This window comes from Momordica charantia (assembly GCF_013281855.1).
Source record: "Momordica charantia cultivar OHB3-1 chromosome 1 unlocalized genomic scaffold, Mcharantia_2.0 BLBB01000001.1, whole genome shotgun sequence".
In the NCBI taxonomy this organism is placed as follows: Eukaryota; Viridiplantae; Streptophyta; class Magnoliopsida; order Cucurbitales; family Cucurbitaceae; genus Momordica; species Momordica charantia.
In genome coordinates this window covers 12,873,064-12,894,709 of record NW_028275157.1, presented here as the reverse complement: position 1 = coordinate 12,894,709, position 21,646 = coordinate 12,873,064, and the positions used below count along the sequence as shown (strand labels likewise).

General features: G+C 32.3%; 2 protein-coding genes across 3 annotated transcripts; both read right to left on the bottom strand.

The window, feature by feature from the left end:
• Positions 1–1,770: 1,770 nt before the first annotated feature.
• LOC148213288 (ethylene-responsive transcription factor ERN1-like) lies at positions 1,771–2,658 on the bottom strand. Its single transcript, XM_088124496.1, has one exon. It carries the CDS (start codon positions 2,512–2,514, stop codon positions 1,816–1,818), a length of 699 nt encoding a protein of 232 aa, XP_087980622.1. The 5' UTR covers positions 2,515–2,658; the 3' UTR covers positions 1,771–1,815.
• Positions 2,659–8,158: 5,500 nt separating this feature from the next.
• Positions 8,159–16,753, bottom strand: LOC111023144 (uncharacterized). Of its 2 annotated transcripts, XM_022300508.2 has the most exons (20): positions 15,382–16,751; positions 14,806–15,009; positions 14,292–14,396; positions 13,945–14,010; positions 13,696–13,860; positions 13,436–13,510; positions 13,159–13,310; positions 12,731–12,866; positions 12,578–12,647; positions 12,358–12,485; positions 12,159–12,215; positions 11,467–11,652; positions 11,238–11,330; positions 10,435–10,520; positions 10,300–10,366; positions 10,150–10,216; positions 9,915–10,051; positions 9,123–9,214; positions 8,966–9,032; positions 8,159–8,865 (listed from the first exon to the last, which is right to left on the bottom strand). In XM_022300508.2, exons 1-20 carry the CDS (start codon positions 16,603–16,605, stop codon positions 8,701–8,703), a joined length of 3,342 nt encoding a protein of 1,113 aa, XP_022156200.1. In that variant the 5' UTR covers positions 16,606–16,751; the 3' UTR covers positions 8,159–8,700. The 2 variants fall into 2 exon arrangements, with proteins under 2 accessions (XP_022156200.1, XP_087978265.1); XM_088122139.1 differs by lacking the exons at positions 8,159–8,865; positions 8,966–9,032; positions 9,123–9,214; ... (2 more) ...; positions 10,300–10,366; positions 10,435–10,520 and adding an exon at positions 10,536–10,631 and having other exon boundaries at positions 15,382–16,753.
• Between the last annotated feature and the right edge of the window lie 4,893 nt (positions 16,754–21,646).

The following is a 21,646-nucleotide window of genomic DNA, read 5'->3' as shown; positions in this document are numbered from 1 at the left end:
ACGTCCATCATCACACGGGCATCTCGCTATGGAGTTGGATCTTCAACCCTAGTGATATATATTGATAGAAATGTTTTTTAGGCATGTCTACACAAATTTAATACATTAAGTTTGGTCATGAACTTGAGAAATTATTGAAGGAGGTTGTCACAACTTGATTGGTAGTTTTATATCGTTGGATGTATAAGAGAAAAATTACAAAACGTATTTTAAATTTGTATCCAATGTTTTTTTTTTTTTAATAAGTTCTTAAACTTTAAAAAGTATTTAATATGTCAATTTACAATTTTCTGTTTAATAAATTAATGAAATTTTAAAAAGTGTTTGATAAGTTCTTGAAACTTTAAGTTCATGTCTAATAGGTTTTTGGACCTTATAAAGTCTCTTATAAGTCAAGAATTTATTGGACACAAAATTTTAGTTTAATGATCTATTAAATACAAAATTCAAATTCAAATATTTACTAGGTATAATGTTAAAAGTTTAGAAACCTCTTAAATTAAATTAAAAGTTTGTAATTTAATTTATTGTTTTGTTTTCATGTCAGCCAATGGAAAATAAGGGAAATAATTGTTTGTTTTGGTTTTATTTGAAAGTTTTTTTTTTTTTTTTTTACCTAAAATCATGTCAATTTCATTGTGATATCTTCAAGAACAATGTGCAAACCCCTTTGAAAATTGAGTTTATTTATCATAGTTCTACTAACTCAGTCCATTTCAATATACCCCTCGTTTTCTTAATGGGCAGTCGTTTTCACGGGAGGTATAATTGGTAATATTTTCACTATTATATCAGGAATCTGTTAAACACAAAATTTAAAATTTATTAAACATAACAAAACTTTAGAAATTTATTATAGGTTCTAACAATTTTTATCATTTAAGAACTCAAATCATTAATTGTTTAGTTTTGAGGAGATAAAAGAAATTAAATTACAAAATTGGACCCAAAATTTTCAAAATCGTGTCTAACAAATCATTGAACTATACTCGTATAGTAACATTTCTATTTGTTGTATTTTTTGTTTCTTGTCTATAGTTTTTTAGGAACATAAACATTTGATATCTCGTTTCTCATTTTTAAGAAATGTTTCTCAAAATTGTATAGAAATTTTACAAATAACAAAATCAGGTTTCTTATTCCTTGTTCTCGATTCTAATTTTTTCCAAAACATAAATAAAAAGCATCATTTTATCATTCTTTAACTTATAAAATGCATATAACAAAATTTTGAATATCAAGAAAGAATTACCTGATACGTTAGAAATAGAAAAAAACAAAAATAAGAAACACAACATCACGGTCTAAACTTTTTAATTTTGATGTCAAACAAAATTTTGAATATCTAATAAATCAAATACCTATCCAACGCCAAAATGAGCATAACTAACGGTTGTGAGTTCATACTACTCTCTTTCTTCTGTAGTCATTTTTAATATGTAGTAGGAATGTTCGTAGATTAAGTTGAATTGTATTGAAATGACTCACGGGCTGTAAATTTATTAATTGGATTGACTATTCGAATCACTTGTTTAAAGGTTAACCTTTAAACTAATAACTTTAACAAGTCTATGAGTTGATCGAATTTTTCGAGTGATTGGATTTTTAAAAACCCCTAGCCTAGAGTATTAGAAAATTTCCCCTCCTTTTTTCTTATCCAACCTTGGATTTTGAGTAGTAAACAGATTTAAAGCAAAAAAAACCCAAATCCCCATTGTTAATCTTGAGTTATTCACCATCATCATAATCATTTCATCATACAAATTTGTGTACAAAAAAAAAAAAAAAAAAAACCCAAAACCCCTTTTTGAATCATCAACAGAACAAGGAACAGAGTGGTGGAAGATCCCAAATGGCCTCCGAAGATGGCTCATGAACAGCCTCCATGTACTCCTGAACTCCATTAATGGCGTACAAGGAAGCCGAAATCTGCCTCTCCACTTTCATCCTCTCGAAAGCACACAATTCCAAATCCTCCGAATCCGTCGCCGGAAACCCCGAAATCCCAATTCCAGAACAGCAATCAGAATCAGAACGAGAACCCCTCTCGGTTTCTGTTTCTGTTTCCGTTTCCGTTTCTCGCCGGAAACTGCTCATGTCGGGCTTGTAGGCGCCGTCGAACAGCCGGGCGTCCGGAATCGCCGGAGAAGAAACGGAAACGGAGGGGGCGGCGATTTCTAGGGTTTTTGGGGGTTTTTTGGTGTTGAGGAGAGAGCGGATTCGGGAGGCGATTGGGGAATTTGTGGAGATTTGGGGGATGAAATTGGTGCGAGTATTGGAGCCGCGGAGGAGGCATGCGGCTTCGTCGTACGCACGCGCCGCCTCCTCGGCGGTCTCGAAAGTTCCCAGCCACATTCGGATTTTCTTCGTCGTGTCTTTGATCTCCGCCACCCACCGCCCCGACGGCCGCTGCCGGACGCCGACGAATTTATGGCCGTTGTTTCCTCTGCTTCTGCCCCGGAATTTGCTGGGCTTGCCGCCGTTCGTCTCCGGCGGCTGGAAGTGGATTTCCATGGCGGAGGAAGAAGAATTGGGGGTGGAGGGTTTCTTTGATTGAATAATGGATTGGGAAATTGGGATTTTATATGAAATGAAGATTTCTTCTTCTTCTTCTACTTTTCCCCCTTTTTGATGAATAATTATACTGTTTTCTTGTGTTTGGTTTCATGTTCTTGGTCTTTTAATTTTATTATTTTTTTAAAAACAATAGGAATAAAAAGAATTGGGAAATTTATGTTTGCTTGTTTCCAAGAATACCCTTTCAAAATATGACTTTGAATTTTGAAAGATGAATTTGTAAGAAAGGGTAAAATATCAAGATGATTGATTTTGACCGTATATATACATATCTGTATATATATTTAAGTATAATTGATTTTACAAAATTACCATTTAAGAGATACCTTGAAACGTAATTTTATGTGATTTTATGTTTTCCTAAAATCAATTTTTTCATTTGCCAAACTTTATAAATAGAACAATTCACCTTTAAACTTTTTTAAAAATCAATTTTTAATTTGAGCAAAATAAGAAAAGTGATTTTAACAATGACAAAAGTGATTTTAATATGACCATGTCAGAATCACTCACAAACGCACCTTAAAAATACTATAACTATAAATATTTTGGTAAATTGTGTTCCATAGTAAATCATTTGAATGTTTAGTTTCACACTCTTAGAATGTTTATAGTGATTTTTGAATAAAAATGTTTTTTTCTATAAGCACTCCCGAAAAAATTACTAATTTAAAGTGTGTTTGGTTTATCTTCCTAAATGATTTTAGATGATCAAGTGTTTTTTATAAAATATAAAGTATTTGATAATAAATTAAAATATTTTTTGAAAATTGAATTGGTTAAAAAACACTTTTACAAGATCGATTATCCAAAAAAAATTTATTTTAAAGTAATCGTCACCATTATAGTTTAAACACTCCAAAGTTGATTATTAAAAAAAGTGATCAAATTAGAAGTTACGTCAAACTTACCCTCGGGTCAAAGACAACGATTTATCCTAAAAACATTTAAGTCCTTTTGACTTTTTTTTAAAATCGCTTTTATATTACCTCCAAATAAAATTACTTTGAAAAATAATTATTCATTTTAATAGAATCTCATATATATATATATATATATTTTACAATCATTAATAGAATTACTAATGCAAGTAGTTTGATTCGGCTCCTTTCTTAATGGAAATTAAAGTCAAACCAATGTATTGATATAGAGAAAATCAAAGGACAATAGAAAAAGAAGAACAAACATTTCATTTCATTTTATTTCTTTTTTAAAAAGATTAATAGATAGAATATGTATTCTTCGAAGATAATTCAACTAACAAAAACCAATTATTTTGAAGCATCCATCCGGTTAAATGCAATGATGCAACAAATTAAAAACTAGACTAAAATGATAACGTACTCACAAAAAAAAAAAGACACAAAATAAACTGATAATTAATATATAAAAAAAATATTGGATTTAAATATTATTTTCGTCCTTGTATTTTCGATTTTAGTTCATTTTAGTTACTGTATTTTCAAAATGTTCGGGATTCGAACTCACAACCTCTCATTACCATTAAACTATGTTCGCTTTGTCTCAAAAAGGAGATTCTAATTCACAACCTTATTTTTGTTTCTATACTTCAATTTTTGTTTTGAAATGTTCGTTTTAGTCTCCATATTTTTTTTAAAATGATCATTTTTATCATTTCATTTATATCTCTTCTATCTATTAAAATTTTAGCATGACATTTTAATAATTAGAATTCTTGAAACGTAGCCATAAGTTTGTATTGAATGGTTTCTGTTGTGTATAAAATTGGTATTAAAATTTTGTAAATATATATAAATGAATCAATGCATACTTAGTAAATGAACTAAAATGACAAAAATTAATAGTACAAATATTAAAATAGGCATTTTGAAATTACAAAATAATAATCAACCAAATTGATAAAAAGAGTATTTAAATCAAAATATTATAATAAATGCTATTTTGTATCCAATTAATTTTTTTTTTTTTTTTTTGAGTTGGATAAGAAATCAACGACAGTAAATGGATAGAAAAACTCTGAATTTTTGCAATCAATTCAATATTTTTTTTCCTAAAAAGAAGATCAAAATAATATTCACAAAATGACTTTTCAAGTCCAGCCACAGGTGAGTGTCAAACATTGACAAGGAAGAAAATGGAAGGGCAAGAAGGTAATTACAGACACTTTTCTCTCTCTTGATTTTAAAAAGTGGGTCAAACAGTAGAGAGAGAAAGTCATGGAAGCACATAATGCTGCCACTTGGAGGGCTTAAGAGAGAAGTTCCAGAATATCCTTAGAAAAATAAAATAAAAAATAAAAAAAAAGACAAAGTCTAATCTCAACCTACGAGGCATAGGCTACATAATAAAACAAACATTTTATTTTAATGTTAATTATATATATAATTACAAAATTCAATTCCTAAGCTTTGATGATTATCTCCAGATGAAATTATAAGTTTGATGGTTGAGATATTGGAAGTTGTATTTTATAAATTATTAAATTTAATAGATTTTTAAATTTTTAATGTCTGGTTTGATAAGAATTTGACAAATAGAGGGGAGGAGAAAAACAACTTAACAAATGCAAAAGTTCCTGAAGTTAGTAAAAACGAATATCTCGCTAGATCCAAAGAGTTGTATCAATCTAACAACCGTGATGGTTTCTCGCCTTGCATGAATGGTTAGGGTGTTAGTTATCTTATTTTCTGATCGTGAGGTAAGTGAAAAACTTTAAACTTCTCTTTTTTTCCACAGTCCTTGAAATCGGTCAGAGGTTATAGCTCAGTGAAAATATAAGCTTTGTACTTTTGGATTGGAGTCCAATTAACCCAATGCTTCTCAGTCGCTTTACAATTCCATTGAGTATAGATTTCAACTCAGTTCTCCTACAACATTGTGGACGCGTTGAGTTGAGTTGTCCACTATCTTCATTATGCATAATTTTGACTTCATAGGAAATGAAACGTACCTCTATTCGAAAGTCTTTATATTTTATCAATAGTGTTAATACAGAAATTTGGCCTCCACCAGTGTGGCTGTAGGGATTTGTAGCATCAGGTTTGACTTAACTCCCTATTTATAGAAGAAGTTGAATCCTATTGTGGAATTCGAATCATCAAGATAACTTCCATTTTGAATCCTTTGAATAAAAAAATTGATAACACAAACTAATTAGATTTAAAATTGAAAGTTGCCGGAATGTAATTATCTTTTTTTTAAGATAAAACACTAAACAGACATAACTAGAGTACTAAATTCTTAATTTAGGCAATATATAAATATATATATATATATATATATATAATTGATAGAAGAGAAAAAATTTGATTTAGTAGAGAATAATGGTGTCCCATTCTGCACGTCGCCATTGTTGTAACATCCATTTCATCCCCCAACGTAGCAGCAATTCAATCATCATCCATTAAAATAATCCTTTTTAAAAATATATCTTTAGAAAAAAGAAAGAAAATAATATATATATATATATATATATTTTAAATATGATTTGGTGGTTGTTTGATTATTTATATGATACATCAATGTCTAACCTCTTAAGTGTGTTTTTGCATAAATATTTGAAATTTTGTAACTAATGGAGTTGTTAAATGGACAGCATCGGAATCTTTCCCAACTCTTATCCCCAAATTGTAAACATTTATTTTTGGAAGCTTTTGAAGCACCTTTTAATTCTTGTTCAATAATAAATAAATATAGATATAAAACTATTTGTCTAAACAAAAAAAAAAAGGTCATTTAGGTTAAAATATCCCATAATTTTGACTTCGGTTTGTCCCTGTACTTTCAATTTTTGTTTATTTTAATTATGCTAAAAGTGACCAATTTGATACTTATTCCGAAAATTTTAACACAATTTTTTACTAGTTAAATTTCAAGAAATTTAGTGAGTAAGGTGTAGTGGTAAAGTTATGAACAAAAGAAATGAGATAAAAAATAAAAATGAAAGGACCAAAATGATCCCGTTAAAAAAATATATAGGTACCATGATAGAGGTTTAAAAAATACAAAATAAAATGGATGTTTTGAAATTGAAGAAATTAAATAAATTAAAATGAACTAGAGCTAGAAGTGAGGGACTTAAAATAGTATTTAAATCTATTATTTGAGACGAGAGAGAATAATTAAAAAAAAAACACATTTGATTCATATACTTTCACTGAAATAACGATTTAATTTCTGATAAGTGATTCTTAATTTATAACGATTTAGCCTCTATGCTTTCAAATTAGTAATAATTTCAACATGAAATTTAATATATAACAATTTATTCAGTTTAAAATTTGTAACAATCTAGTTCCTATCATAAAAAATATCATCAAAATTAAATATTGTTTTTTTATCATATAACGATTTAGTTTTTGTAATTTAAAAAGTAAATCATTACTTCAACAAAAGTACAAAGACCAGAAATATTTTTTAACAAAAAATTAAGGGCCAATCATTGAAAACGATCTTTTTATGTTTTTAGTGTTTTCAGATTCAGAATTTGAAATTTTACAGTAAAATTATATTAAAAATGACAAAAATTTTGATAAATATATTACTTCATATTATAAACTCATTTTATGTTTAATTATATAACACTGTAAAATAATAATTATACAAAACTCATAAAAGAATGTTAATAAATTAATTAATATAAGTTTAGATTAAACTAAAATTGAGTTTGTAACTAGTTCTAGTTTACAAATATGTTACTAAACGCACATTGAATAATTTTTTAAATGGAGATTCAATTACTAAATCTACTACTAAAGGATTCCAGTTTTGCACTAAGATTCAGGGGGAATATGTCTCATCAGCTTTCTCTCAGTTTACAGCCACTCATGGAATTTATTATCAGTTCTCCTACCCATATACCTTTAAAATGGGGTCGCAAAAAGGAAGGGAAGCATTGACACATATCAGAGATACGACTCTTGCTCTCATGTTTGACAGCCGTGTCCCCCCTATCTAGTAAGGTAAGTGGCCTTATGTTAGTTGGGGCCTTTTCCATCCTTTTCCACTTGATTATGCTTTCTCATTAACCGCCTTCCTCTTGGCAATATTACTCGAGATCAATGTCTGTTTGGATCGCCACCTGATTATAAAAGTCTTATACTTCTTTTTTATGCTATACTCATATACCTACCCAACTACGTTAGAAGCTTGCACCTCATGCAAACTGATGTTTCTTAAAGGGGCATGCCTGGGCTCAGAAAGACTTTCAATGTTTTGATCCTTCTTGTTCTCGCCGTCCCGACATGTTACCTTCCATGAGCACGAATACGACTCTCCTTTGTTTTCAAATTTCTATTTTCTGATTACCAACCAAACGCACCCAAAAGAACTCAATATTATCTATTCAATTTAAATCAATAACCACTCATAATCATAACACATTTGCTACACTACATTTATATGCAAATCATACAGAACTATCGATCATAAAAACCAACCTTCAGTTCTTAACCAAATTCATCAATTTAACTTTCATAATTTTAAATTTATTTAATAAAAAATTTTAGAGTCAAAATCTATTAAACAATAAAACCAAACCATTAGAATAAATTTCAAAAAAAAACCAGCGTTTCATCATGAACCAAATAATAACTTAACGTAACCAAAACTGCAACTGTTATTTTTAGCATTCTGGAAAATATAAATAACCAAAAACCAAAACTTAGAGAATTGTCTGTTTCAATAACACGCTTTGACCTCTCTTTTCCAAAACTTCAAAGCCTCAAAATATAACTACTCCACATTATTTTTTGCTTTTGCTTTTGCTTCACTCTTTCACTTGATGGGGGACTCTGGTTCACCAATAATTTTGTACTATACACAAACTATACCGACTCTTCTTCAACGTCGCCCTTCGGACCATGCAAAATCGATGCTTTAAACAAGTGCGTTAATAAAAAAATAAATAATACATTATGAGACAGGATGACAAAAACACACGGCGCAGCAGCAGCAGCAGCATTCTTCCAGGGATGGCTGCTGTGCTTTGCTATGCAAAAGGGATGACATTATCGGGCAAAAACGCTTCGAAAAATACCATAAAACACACAGCCATCCCATCCAAGAGATGCATGCAACCCCAACTCAGAATCTGACACAATCTGGAACAAAGAATGATCTGTCTTTGCCAATTTGAATACACTAGGAGGAGAGGATTGATTGAAGTGCGAGCTGCTGCTGAGGTTGCAAGGACGACCAGGTCGATGCTAGTGTGGAGGGCGGAAGAGTTTGCTGAAGCTGCCTCAAAAGGTTTACCATTCTACTGGCAGTTTGCTCTGTCGCAAGATCCTTACCCGCACATAGAACCTGAATCGAAAAAGCCCCCAGATATTCAGAAATGGAAATATACGAAACGTTAATGCGCTTGTAGTCAACTTCAGTCACCACGCTCAAAGATAAATCATACCTCGGCAAAAATGGAAACTATTTTGGGAAGATATTGATTGTTGGGCCCTAGGAGTTCTTTATCTGACCTGTTGAATTAAGGAATAAAATAAATAACTAAACAATGAATTACGTAGACAAAGATTGAATAGAATGTCTTATTAGCTCAAGATTTGAACCTTTCAACCATTGAACAGAGCTGATCGTGCACTATCTTTGCCTCAATCAAATCACCCTTGATAGGCAAGCAGCTCAGCCAAGCCGGAACCAACTGCCAAAGAAAATAGTCACAGAAACAAATAAGACACAGAAACATGTGTACCAACTCAATTGCAGATGGGCCATAAAAGTAATGTGATAGCGGGAATACAAGTTTCGAACTTAGAACACGTTTTAACCGGACTACTTCATTGAGCAGTTTCCCAAAGCATGGAATAAATATAAATATTTTCAAGTTACAACCCATACCAAATACTCTATGGTGCTTGTAAATTTCATAGAAATGTATGCCACGGACAATTACACACAAATACCAAAAGAAACTTTTTTCTTAAGATTTATTAAGATGAGCTGCTGAATATGAATAAGCATATAAAACAATAGGTGGTTCTCAAAATCATCCCCACAACCAGACCATACATCGGAAACATCAAAAGAAACATTGTCCAATAGCTGCAACTAAAGAACTAAAGATAACCAGGGGTAAAAATACAGCCTACATATCATATGCAGTGAAGCCTGCCTAAATAATAAGAGAGGTCAAACAATGGTTTAAAAGAAAAATTTGTCAATAACAAAATCTATGGGTATCTGGGATTATGAGAAGGGTTGAGTGAGAACAAGAGGAAGAAGAAGAGGGTGTCTCTTCTAAATAAATACAAGCGAATCAGTTATAAACTAGGAAAGAAACTCTGCTCCAAATCCAGCACATCAGAATAAATGCGAAATTGAGAAGACATTAGGTCACAAACCTGAGGTCCATTTATACTATCTCTATGGAACTGACATATCTTTCCAAGAGCTGAAACAGCATTGTCATATGCCATTATGTTTTCAGAATGCTGTGCATTAGGGTGCCGTATCACAACATCCAACCTGGAAAGGGCCTCTGCACAATAGATAAAAGAAGTTATAACAAAATCATCACCCATTATATCAAAGGCAATTCGACCACTCAAAAAGGAAGAAAGTCCAAATGAAGCGAACCTTGAACAAGTGGTTTGAATACAGATCCACCAAACTCGGCACAAACACCAATGCCATAAACAGCAGCCTGTAAATAGAGTAATGTTGAATTAGATAAAGATTTTGAGTCAATAAAATTCGTTTTTATGACCATTCAAAGGCAGAACCAACCTGACGGACATCAGGATTCTCATCATTGCAAGCCTCCAACAAGAAAGGAAGGTAGGTATCATAATACCTGATTCACAATGAACAAAATAAATACAAAATCCTCATAGAGTAGAATAAATAACAATGAATGATTACCTAAGGGCTGCTTCACGGCAATGCTCCACAACATCATCAAAAATACATATTGCTATCCTCCTCTCCTCGGCGGTTCTATCCTTCCCCTGCACACCGAAGATCTTGATCAGCAGGCATTAAGTAATTTCAGAGACACTTAAACTACAAATTGGAACTCTACAATGTTCACTAGTGTTCAGTTTGCTTTCGAGGTCTAGCTGTAAAAGGTACACATAACAGTCTATAATTGATGAAGTTGAAAGATAAATGCAAGAACCCACCTAACATAAAGCAAAAGTGTAAATTTTAAAACACCAACTTAAAAACAAATTAAATTTCATTTTTATTTGATCCTAAAATGGGGTACAAGAGTATTAGCTGAAATAACCTAATTATTTTTATTATAGAGTAATTGATGGAATTACAACAGTGGGTATTCTTAATTTTTATTTTAGCAGAAAGTATTAAATATGTAGGATGTGGTCGAATCTCGTCATTTTTATTATTAATTTACTTTTTACTCTAACATTTCCAATTTCTCATTTTTTATATATCAAAATGGACGATTCCATCATTTATAGTTGAAAAGAATAGTCACAAGAGGTTTTTCAAACTAGAAAAGAGATTTTTCTCTCTTTTTTTTCTTTCCTATTTCTGGGCTGCTTTGTGCACACAACACTTCACACGAATACAGAAACAGAAGAGAGATGCTATGCAAAATTCATAAAGAATAGAAATCTCATGCACATTCTAATGATAGCAACTTTATAATCAAAGTTAGAATGGATTGCGAAAAATGAAACTTTCACATTCAAGAAACTTACCCACATAGGTGTCAAATAAGATGAGAGCTCATCAAACATGGGCAAGAATGAGGCCTTGAAAGTCTTGATCAAAGTTCCCAAACAGTCACCAACCTGATAGAAATACAAAATCAAGGCATTCAACAACATTGCCTAACTTGTTTTCTTATGAGAAACCGAGCTTACAAATGGTACCTGAAAAATTAACTACTAAACGGCATTAGATATCATATCTATCACAAAAAGTTACCTGGTCAAAAACTTCCTCTTCTTGCTCATTTTCTTCATCAAGCAATTCTCTCTCATCCGCATCAAAATCCTCTGCTTTGGCCCTCTCCATTCTTTCATGCTTTCTTGATGAGCTGGCAGTGATGACATGTTTAATCTCATCCACAATGCACCTCACTTGGCTTTCATCAAGAAGTGGTCCAGAAATCTAATAGAATGAAAAAGTCACACTTAGAATGCATACGATACATACTTCAAATACCTAACTTCAGTCAAGTATTTTCCAAATCACCATCTAACATCCCACAATAAAATTGATTTCTCTTGAGATACCAATTAGCATTTTTCTGCTCGAAGAAAACAAAGAAATAGAACACTATAATCTCTTTAATGGTTATACATAAGTGTCATAATCCAATTGGAATGATAAATTGATGGGGTAGCTAGAAACCCTAATGATTTTTGGATTTAGTTTGCTTTTTAGGCTGAATGACTCATGTTTACATAAATAGTTTATCTGAACAACTTAATCTCCTTGGCTTAGGGAAAAAAACCTGCAGAAGCACCAAAATATTTTTGCAACAGTCTTAGACTGCGTTTGATCATTGAAGCACAATATATTTGTAACTGTTAGCTTAATTTCATTTGTAAATATATTTATCAACTGTATTTATTTAGTAATCAAGATATACATCTCAACTTTATGATACCAACCTGTATGCACTCATTCAATGCATCCAACATACTGGCACATATCTCCACCTCAGGCTCCTGTAAACCAACCAAATAGGGCAATAAAACACCAAAAATTAGCATTCAACACTCTCGAGTGCATGGCAGCATTAAATCAAAAAAGGTTGATTGAAAGTATAAAGCTCTATCACTGCTGGAAATAATATAATCCACTAGTAACCTTGTGTAATGCCTCCACCAAAGCTGGTATGATATAATCTGACAACTGTTTTACATAGGATTCATCACGACCTTGAGATTGCCCTTTTTCAACAGCCAATTTTGCTGAACGAAGTAGCTCGGGCATGGCTGTATGGACAATGGATAAACAAGCATAAATAAGATAAATAACAGTGATTTTAAAGCAGGACAAAAGGATACATGACAAAAGAATCTACTACCTGAAACAGCAGCCCTTCTAACTTCTTCATGAAAATAAAATTTAAGGAGTGGAACTAAGGTAGGAGCGACCTAAGTAACAGTAAAAACCATTAGTACATCAGTGAACAACATCCTATGTTAGAGGCTCAACAAATGTAATTCATTAAAGCAACCTGATCAATCCACACAAAAAATCCTTCTTTTAATTCATCAGCATAACAACATAGCATGTTGCAAGCTGTGGCTTTTTCCTCCAAAACACTAGTCTTGATGCCAATCCTTTTATCACCGAGAGTGATTGTTTCAATGCTGCAACGAAGACAATAAACTTCTAATTAACACAAAAAATATCTTGATCAAAGCATTACTGGAAAACAGGTGAAAAGTTTCGAACAGAAAAGTAGCACTGCATGGGACAATATATTAAACATTCTTGTTATCATAAGGTGACAATTATTGTTCCACAATGTCTTGGAGGCATTTAATTTTTAAAAAAGTAAATGAGAGAAAAAGGAACCTAAATAAAAGATAAATACTTCAGGTACACACACTAGAGTCTAGACTATTTTCATTCCAATAAACACTTAAATAGAAACCAAACCTATCATCATCGTCATCAATATCAGCATCGGAATCTGCAGATGTGATAGTCACATCAGGCTTAAGTTGAGCAGATTGGAGCAACGGAGGCATCACAACACTCATGTAAGGAAGAAAATCCTGTCCAAGGCATTTGCAGAGTCTTGCCCATGCCTACAAAAGAATCAAGCAATTATTTTCTTCTTTTTGAACCAATAAAATTAAACCAATCCAAAATAAAGATACAAGTACAAATAATATTATGTCCCTGAGTATCACATAAGTTGCTCAAAACATACTTGTAACATGTAGCTGGTCGTGGGGTCATCTGCTTCCATTGGAGATCCTTGAAGTGACAACAAAACATCCATAACCTTTAAAGACAGACCACAAAAGATTTCAGTCCATTATGGAGGCCAAATAATGGAAACTATTGGTGTATGCATAAAAGGTTGATTGAAGAAATTATTTTATTTAAAATGCAAAATAACAGCATTCGCTACAAAGACAATAAGTCCAAATAAAATAAGCAAATGACAGAAATATTATCAATAGTCACCTGCTTGGCATCATCCTTAAACTTGTCTTTCCCAACAGCCATGCCAACTAGACTGATACACTCCATGGATTTGGCACGAAGCATACGGTTGGACTTGTCACTTGCATTTACCAGAATAGCTTTCAGGTAAGGCATCACAGCATCATAATACTTCTGGAAGTGCTCCTGTACGCACAAAAACAAAGCTTGACACATCCACCAACAAAAGAGCGTTCAAAAATTGGAAATAAGATTAAAGAGTAAACAAACCTGGGATGAATCAGCAACAGATGCTAGAGCTGTCAAAGCACCCTCCTGCACCATCTGCTTTCCATTCTGGAATCCAGCCAAACAATGTAGCACATGAATGATAAGATTGTGAAATACTAAAATCACACCATCTTTGCAACAGAAGCAGGCAGCAGCATATTAAAAAATAGATTTCATTAAAGAAAGGGTTTGAAATACAACACCATTATACCACAAAAACAAACCAAAAGTCATTTTCTCAGAAGTAGGGAAAAACAATTTCCATCAATTGAATGATCTAATCGTCAACCAGTAGGAAATTGCTAATCTTATACGTTAAAGGCAAGCTCATTAAGATAGTGGTGTACCTGCAGTAGTACGAGGAGTTTGCTCACAATTCCATCCAAGTAAGGAGTTAAAATGTCTGGGGTGCAATTTTCACTGAAATTGAGAACTGCTGAAGCAGCATGTGCCTGTATGATATGAAACAGAGTGAGACAAAAAGAGCAATGTTACCTCAGAGTGGAAAAGTAACATACCATGCGCTGTTTTTTAAATAAACAACCAAGAAAAACCCCATTGAGTGATTGCTTATTAAAATAAAGTGAAAGATCCACAAGACACAATGTTGCATATATCCATCCCTAAACCTCATTAAGAAGTTTCTACTTCCTGATCAATTATATAAATAAAATAAAATAGAAGTGAGATGCAAATCATCACAAGGTGGTGATAAGCTTGCACACAACCTTCTAGGGGGCAGAAACTCAGAATTTTTTTTCGATAAATTATTAGACCACACAGATCAAGAAAAGATGAAGATTGGTAGAATAGATGATTTACTGGTTACACCAGTTTCATAAGATAAAAAGGTATGCAAACCTGCACTCGTGGATTTTGAAAATCATCCATAGCTCCAGCCAAAGCAGGCACAACTAGGTGATGATATTGAGCCTGCAAATCTGGGCCTAGATCAGTAGACAACTGACCAATCGCATTAATTGCTGCCCACCGTACACGTGGATGCGGATGTTGGAACGAATTTAAAACCATAGAGAGTACTTGCTCCAGATTCTTTATCATTACCTACACAAATAGAGAGAACTATGCGATTAGAAATACAAACCAATGCACCTAGTTGAAACAAAATAAGGTTCTAATTCCAAGTTATTGGGATCTCCATAATGAAAGATATCATTTATAACAACAAATAATATCCCAGATAATGTATGATACAATCATGTAACAAATAGCATTTAGAAGTTTGAATTTGAATTCATAATTTACAACATTATCCACCCAATAACACTACAATACGTTTAACATATAACATTGAAAGAAAGCTAGTATAATAAAGGCAGCACGCTGTAGAGACTTCATAATTGCAAACTTAGGCATTAAAAAGTAAATCAATGAAGTGCAAAGGAAAAATTGAAAATTCAAAGCAAGGGCTAACACCTTCGAGCAACCCTCTGCAATTTGAGACAGTGCGATGAGTGCTGCATGGTGCTTTTGCCATTCGGGTGCAGCCAAGAAAGATGGGAACAACTCAGAGGCAACAGGCACAATAGAATTCCCACCCAATGAAATAGATAGCCTATCCAAGCACTCTTGCCCGAACCCATAATTATCAGTCTCACCCGCATCCTCATCCTCAGTATCAGCAGTATGCCAAGCGGGATCGTCCTCAATATCCAACAACATATTCATAAGTATCCCAAACAACCTACTTATAAACTGCGGCAACTTCCTCATCATCCCGGGAGCTCGCTCTCGAGCCTCAGCAAGCGTTATAACAAACTCAATTGCTAAATGTCTAGTAGATTCTTCAAGAGAGTCCGCCTCAGCAATCTGCAACATGGAACCAACCACATCGACTAACTGCCTCCTCAAGAATCTGGGCTCAGTCCCTGCCAATTCAATCAACAATTCAAGCGCATCTTTCGCGGTGGCTTCTTGGCCGGAATTCAAAGCCTCAGTCAATGTCTGCATCATCAAGGGCAAAAGATTCTGGAACCTATCCCTATCAGAAGCGCTGGATAAACACTGAATAAAATTGATCGCCGCACCCAAAGCCGCAATTCTCACATCGGAAGTCTTAGACGAACCCAAACACTGCGAAAACACAGAGTGAAGAGTATCCAAATGCGGGACTAGGGTTTCACCAATATACTGAGCCAATTGCGCAAAAATCAACAAAGCAGATTCCTGCAACTTGGGGCTATCAGAAGTAACACACTGAAAAATAAACGGCATCAATTCAGGCCAACCCCCATCGGGCAAAATCCCAGAAGCAAGCTCCGCGATGGTATCACACAACTTCTTCGAAATAGAATTATCCTCAGTCTGGAGCGAGGAAAGCAAAACAGATTTAAGAGTAGACTGAGTAGATGGTGTAAGACGAGGCCAGATATAAGAGTCGTCGCGAATGAGTTGACGGCGGAGGAGAATGACAGACATGGTGCGCGCCTCGGGGTGAGCGGAGGGGTGGAGAAGATCGGCGAGCTTGAGCGCGAGGGCGTCGGGTTGGGCTTGCTTGCAGAGGTTGAAGAGCGACTCAGCTTGCGAACGGAGGTCGTTGGAAGAGGACATGAGATGGGAAATTAGGGTTTCGAAGTGGGAACGATCCGAACCCAGGAGCAAGGCGAGTTGGTGAAGCTGAGCGGAATCGGCGGCAGCCATTGGAGAAGGATTAATGGAGGGTTTTTGCCTGCAATAGGAGATGAGAGAGGGGAGAAACGGCGATTTTGCGTGAAGAAGACGAGGGAGAGAAGAGAGTTTCTGTGGCGCCTCCAAAAAAATCCTCAAAGCGAGGGAAACAAATAAGATCGATTTTATTGGGAGACGAGGGTTTTTGTTTTTGATTTCGGTTTCTCAGTATTCGGATCCGGGTCGGATTCGAATCCGGGTCCGGTTTGGTCCTTTTCCACCCATTGAGATGTGACACGTCAAGAGTAGATATTGGAAGTTGGAACTCTACATTTATCCGTTGAATTTATTTTATATACTATTAAATATGTCGTGTTTGGTAACATTTAATTCAACCTACTCAAGGATCTTTGTTTTAAGCATGACACCACTTCATGGGTTAGATATTGGGTACGTGAGATAAATCTACATTTATCTTATGTTGTAAAATAATCGCCTAAGTATAAGAAAATATCAATTCAATATTTGTGATATAACACATAATATTAACAGGAAGAAATTTTAAACTTATTCAGTGGAATATTTATTTATTAATTTAAATATATTTATGATATTTTTATTAATATATATATATATTATTATTATTATTATTATGAATAAAGATATGCCCAATGCTTTTAGGGGATTCTCAATAAAGTTTTTAATCTTTTAAAATTTTTTATTTTACTAATTAAAAATTTTCAATTATATTATTCTATAATCTTTTTCAACAAAAAAATTTATGTATTATTAAATTATTTATTTGTATTAATATATTTGGATACGTGGACATGTCGTCCGACTGCTACTGGACATATAAAATCTAGCCTACTATTTACAAAATCTAATTCTTCCATATGTGTCATGCTGACACGTTTAACTATGTTAATAATATATAATTTAATGGTTAAAGTATTATTTTAGTTATTGTACTTTTAGTTTGGTTCATTTTTGTTATTGTATTTTCAAAATGTTTATTTTTGTCCACATATTTTAAACATTTGTTCATTTTAGTCCATATACTTTTAAAATGTTTGTTTTGATCTCGGTACTATTAAATAACAATTTAATCCCCACTTTTAAACTTTAACACAAATGCTACATATAACGGAAACCATTTAATATAAAGTCACTGTCACATTTCACCTTCATTGTTTAAGCTAGGCTTGGACTGGGCCAACCACTGGAACATAACACACAGGACCTAATGTATGGACCTAACTAAATTGGCTAAATTTGGATCATAATTGGATTGATCATTTGGATCGGGTTTGAATTACCCATATAATAAATTGTTTTTTAAATATTTCTCAAACTAAGTTCTTGAGTTTTAGAATTTGTGTAGTTATTTTATGCTTTTGTACAACTTTTTTTTTCAAAAAGTTACCAATAAATTTTGTTATATCATATTTTTACAACTTAATTTATTTTATTTAAAAATAAATTGTATTATTATATTAATGTGAAAAAAATTGGAGGGATGAGAATAACCATAAATTCTAATTAATTATATATTAGTAATTAATATATGTGTGTATAAATATAATATTGAACTATATTGGATCGGACGTCGATCCAAATATGGTCCAAACAGGACAATCCAATTTAAAAAACAAGGGGCAACTGCATAAATGACCAAAATAAATAAGGCGTTTTAAAAAACGGTGAATGTCTAAATGTCTAAATGACGTTTTTTAAAAATCCTAAATATTATTTTAGAGAAATAAACCCCTGCTTAATTTTAGGGATTTTATTTAGTACAACAACTTGCAAAAACAATGCATCCTAATTGTATAAATCAATTTTAAATAACTAGATTTAAACAACTAAAATATAATTTAAAATTGAAAGTATATTTTGAAAGTAGATAAATAAAAATTTATTCAAAATTTTAGTAACGTTTAAAATTTATAAGTTAAAATCTAAAATCTAAAATTTTAAAATTTCTAGTGGGGGTAAATATATTTAATGAGTCCATACATAGTAGTATGCACTTCCATTTCTGGGATAAATGTCAGCATCTACCATGGTATCACACTTCCATTTTGAGGTTAATGTCAATATCTACTGGTACGAGTGTTGCGTTTTCATTTTGGGATAAATGTTGGTATCTACAAAGGCTACTTATAATGTCTTCTACAACTAACTTGTTTCTATGATTTGTGAGCACAACCATGACCTATAATAAAGAACTTGAGGGGAAAATAGGAGGAAAGTAACTACATGGGCTAAGTTGCAAACTCGAACAAGAATAGGAAGGGAAGAGAGAAGCAAACAGAAATAAAATTGAATAAGACTAACCTTAGTCCATGTCCAAGCTAAGGGTGGTAGATACTAGAGCTTTTGCAATCATGACAAGACCTAATGTGTAAGAAACTACAGATACTAAAACAAATTTCCATGATTTCACATCATTAATCTCAAACACCTTAAAAGTCGTGGTCTGAGTGAATTGTTTTGATCTCATAGAAATGAGATTAGTATAGAATTCACTATTGCCAAACAGTAATCGTTTATATCAATAGATACATACAAAATTAATAGTGAGTTGATGGTAAGTTGTGGTCTACACTTTATTTATGAGGTCAATGTCAATATTTACAATGATTTGTGTCGCACTTTCTTTTATGCATTGATGGTGAATTGTAGTCTGGAGTGACACTTCCATGGGTAAATGTAAGTATCTATAGTAGTCTGTACTTCCATTTATGTGGTCAATGTCAGTATATACAGTGTTCTGCATTGGGTGGTATTGCACTTCTATTTCGAGGTCAATATCAATATCTAGAGTGATCTGTATTAGTGTTGCATTTTCATCTTGGGATAAATGTTGGTATCTATAAAGGTAATATCTATAATGTCTTCCACAACTAATCTGTTCCTATCATTTGTGAGCACAATCGTGACCTATAATAAAGAACTTGAGGGGAAAAGAGGGGGAAAGTAATTTCAGAGGCTAAGTTGCAAACTCCAACAAGAATAGGAAGGGGAGAGAGAAACAAATAGAAAGAAAATTAATAAGACTAAGAGAAAAGCAACAGAAAGAAAAATGAATAAGAATAACCTTAATTCATGCCCAAGTCAACAGTAGTAGATACCATGAGGCTTTTGCAATCATGACATCCATCGCCTAATGTGTAGGAAACTACAGATACTAAAACAGGTTTCTAGTCTGAGTGATTCGTTTTGGTCTCAACTACCCTAAAAAATGCAATTAGTATAGAATTCACTTTGCCGATAGGAGAGGAAAGATGAGACTTAATCCATTGTTGTAGCGAAGAGCTTCTAAGATACAATTAGTCGTTCAGTTGGTTGTTGCATGGGAGAAAATTATTGGAGATCATTAAGACGAAAACTTAAAAGGTGGAGATATGAAATCAAATCAATGAAATCTTTTAAATATAGGAAAAAAATAGTAGTTTGTTAGGTGGTTAAATACTTGTAAATTCAGAAAGAAAAAAAAAAACATAAGGGCACTGTGGGAAAAAAACAAAAAAATGTAAAATTTCAATTATATCCTTTAGCCATTTTTGCAAAATTATAAACAAATGAACATTTTCTTAAGTGGGTGACATAATTTAGCCACTAAATTTCCCAAAAAAACAAATATGTATGGACTGGGATGGGTCGAGCAGGTCAAATGTTGACTTTGAACTGGACTTGGATTGGGCCTGAGTCGATTCCGAGTTACATTTCAATAAATATATTGAGTGTATCGTGTTTAAATTTGATAGAAAAATGAACTTACAAATAAAATTAAGGGACCAAAATTATCACTTTTTAAAATACAAGTACCAAAACAAACCTTGAAAGTACAATGATTAAAATGAACTAAAGTTGAAAGTATAATGACCAAAATGAACATTTTGAAAGTACAACAATCAAAATGAACCAAAGCTTCAAAGTACAATGACCGAAATAGTAATTTAATCTAATTTAATCACATATCAATTTTGTGTTAACATTGTAAGTCTAGTCGTTGAAGTTTTAAAGTTGTGTCTAATAGATGCTTAAACGTTATAACATGTATTATATAAATCTCTAAACTTTGAATTATGTGTTTAATAGATATCTCAGTAACTAATAAATCTATGAACTTCCAATATTATATCTAATAGATCATTTAACTTTCAATTTCATTAAATTGTGCCTTAAACTTTATCTTATTTTAACTTGAATAGACGTTACCAATTTTATGGGGTACAAAAAAGTATTGTCATTTTATATTACGATAGATTTTCATTTGAAATTTTGTCGATAAAAAAAATACATGCATTTATTGAAATTCTAAAATATATGTTAAAGTAGGAAATTGGTAGGACTTTAGAGAAATATAATACTAAGGTAGCATTTTCGAGAACTTCGAAAGATTTTTTTTTTTCTTTGTATGAGAACTTTGAAAGATCAAAAGGAACAAATGGAGAATAATCCAAAACACGATCATCTTAGATCAAAATATTTGAAACTTACTTTCTTTGGCATGAAAAGTTGAGACAAAATCTATTTTTAGCCGTAGATTTTCCAAAATGTGTTAATTTTTAGTTAAAACTTTCAATGTCATCCCATCTTTAAATTTAGATAAATATTGCACTTTTTACTCAATTTTGAAAAGTGTTTAATTTTACATTGTCCATATATTTTCATCTACAATTTGTGATGCGTTTTTAGTGAAACTAATAAGAAACACGTGTAATGTACGTGAAATTTTATAATTTTTATTTTTAAGTTTACAAACATACAATTTAATTAAATAGTTAAATATTTTTATATAATCTGTCTCTTTTCTCCCCCACACAAATTTTGTCGTATTCTCCATTTTTATCTTATAAAATCGTTGTTTCAATCATTGAAATCACCCATTGTTCCGAGCAGTATAACTAAAAAAAAATGAGAAGAATAGATTACTTGAAAATTTTGTATAAGTAAAATACAACAAGTAAGACTAAATAACTTAACATATAAAAAAAAAAAAAAACTTAACACATATTCCTATATTTTCACCTTTTTTTTGTTTGTTCCTAAAAATAACGATCCA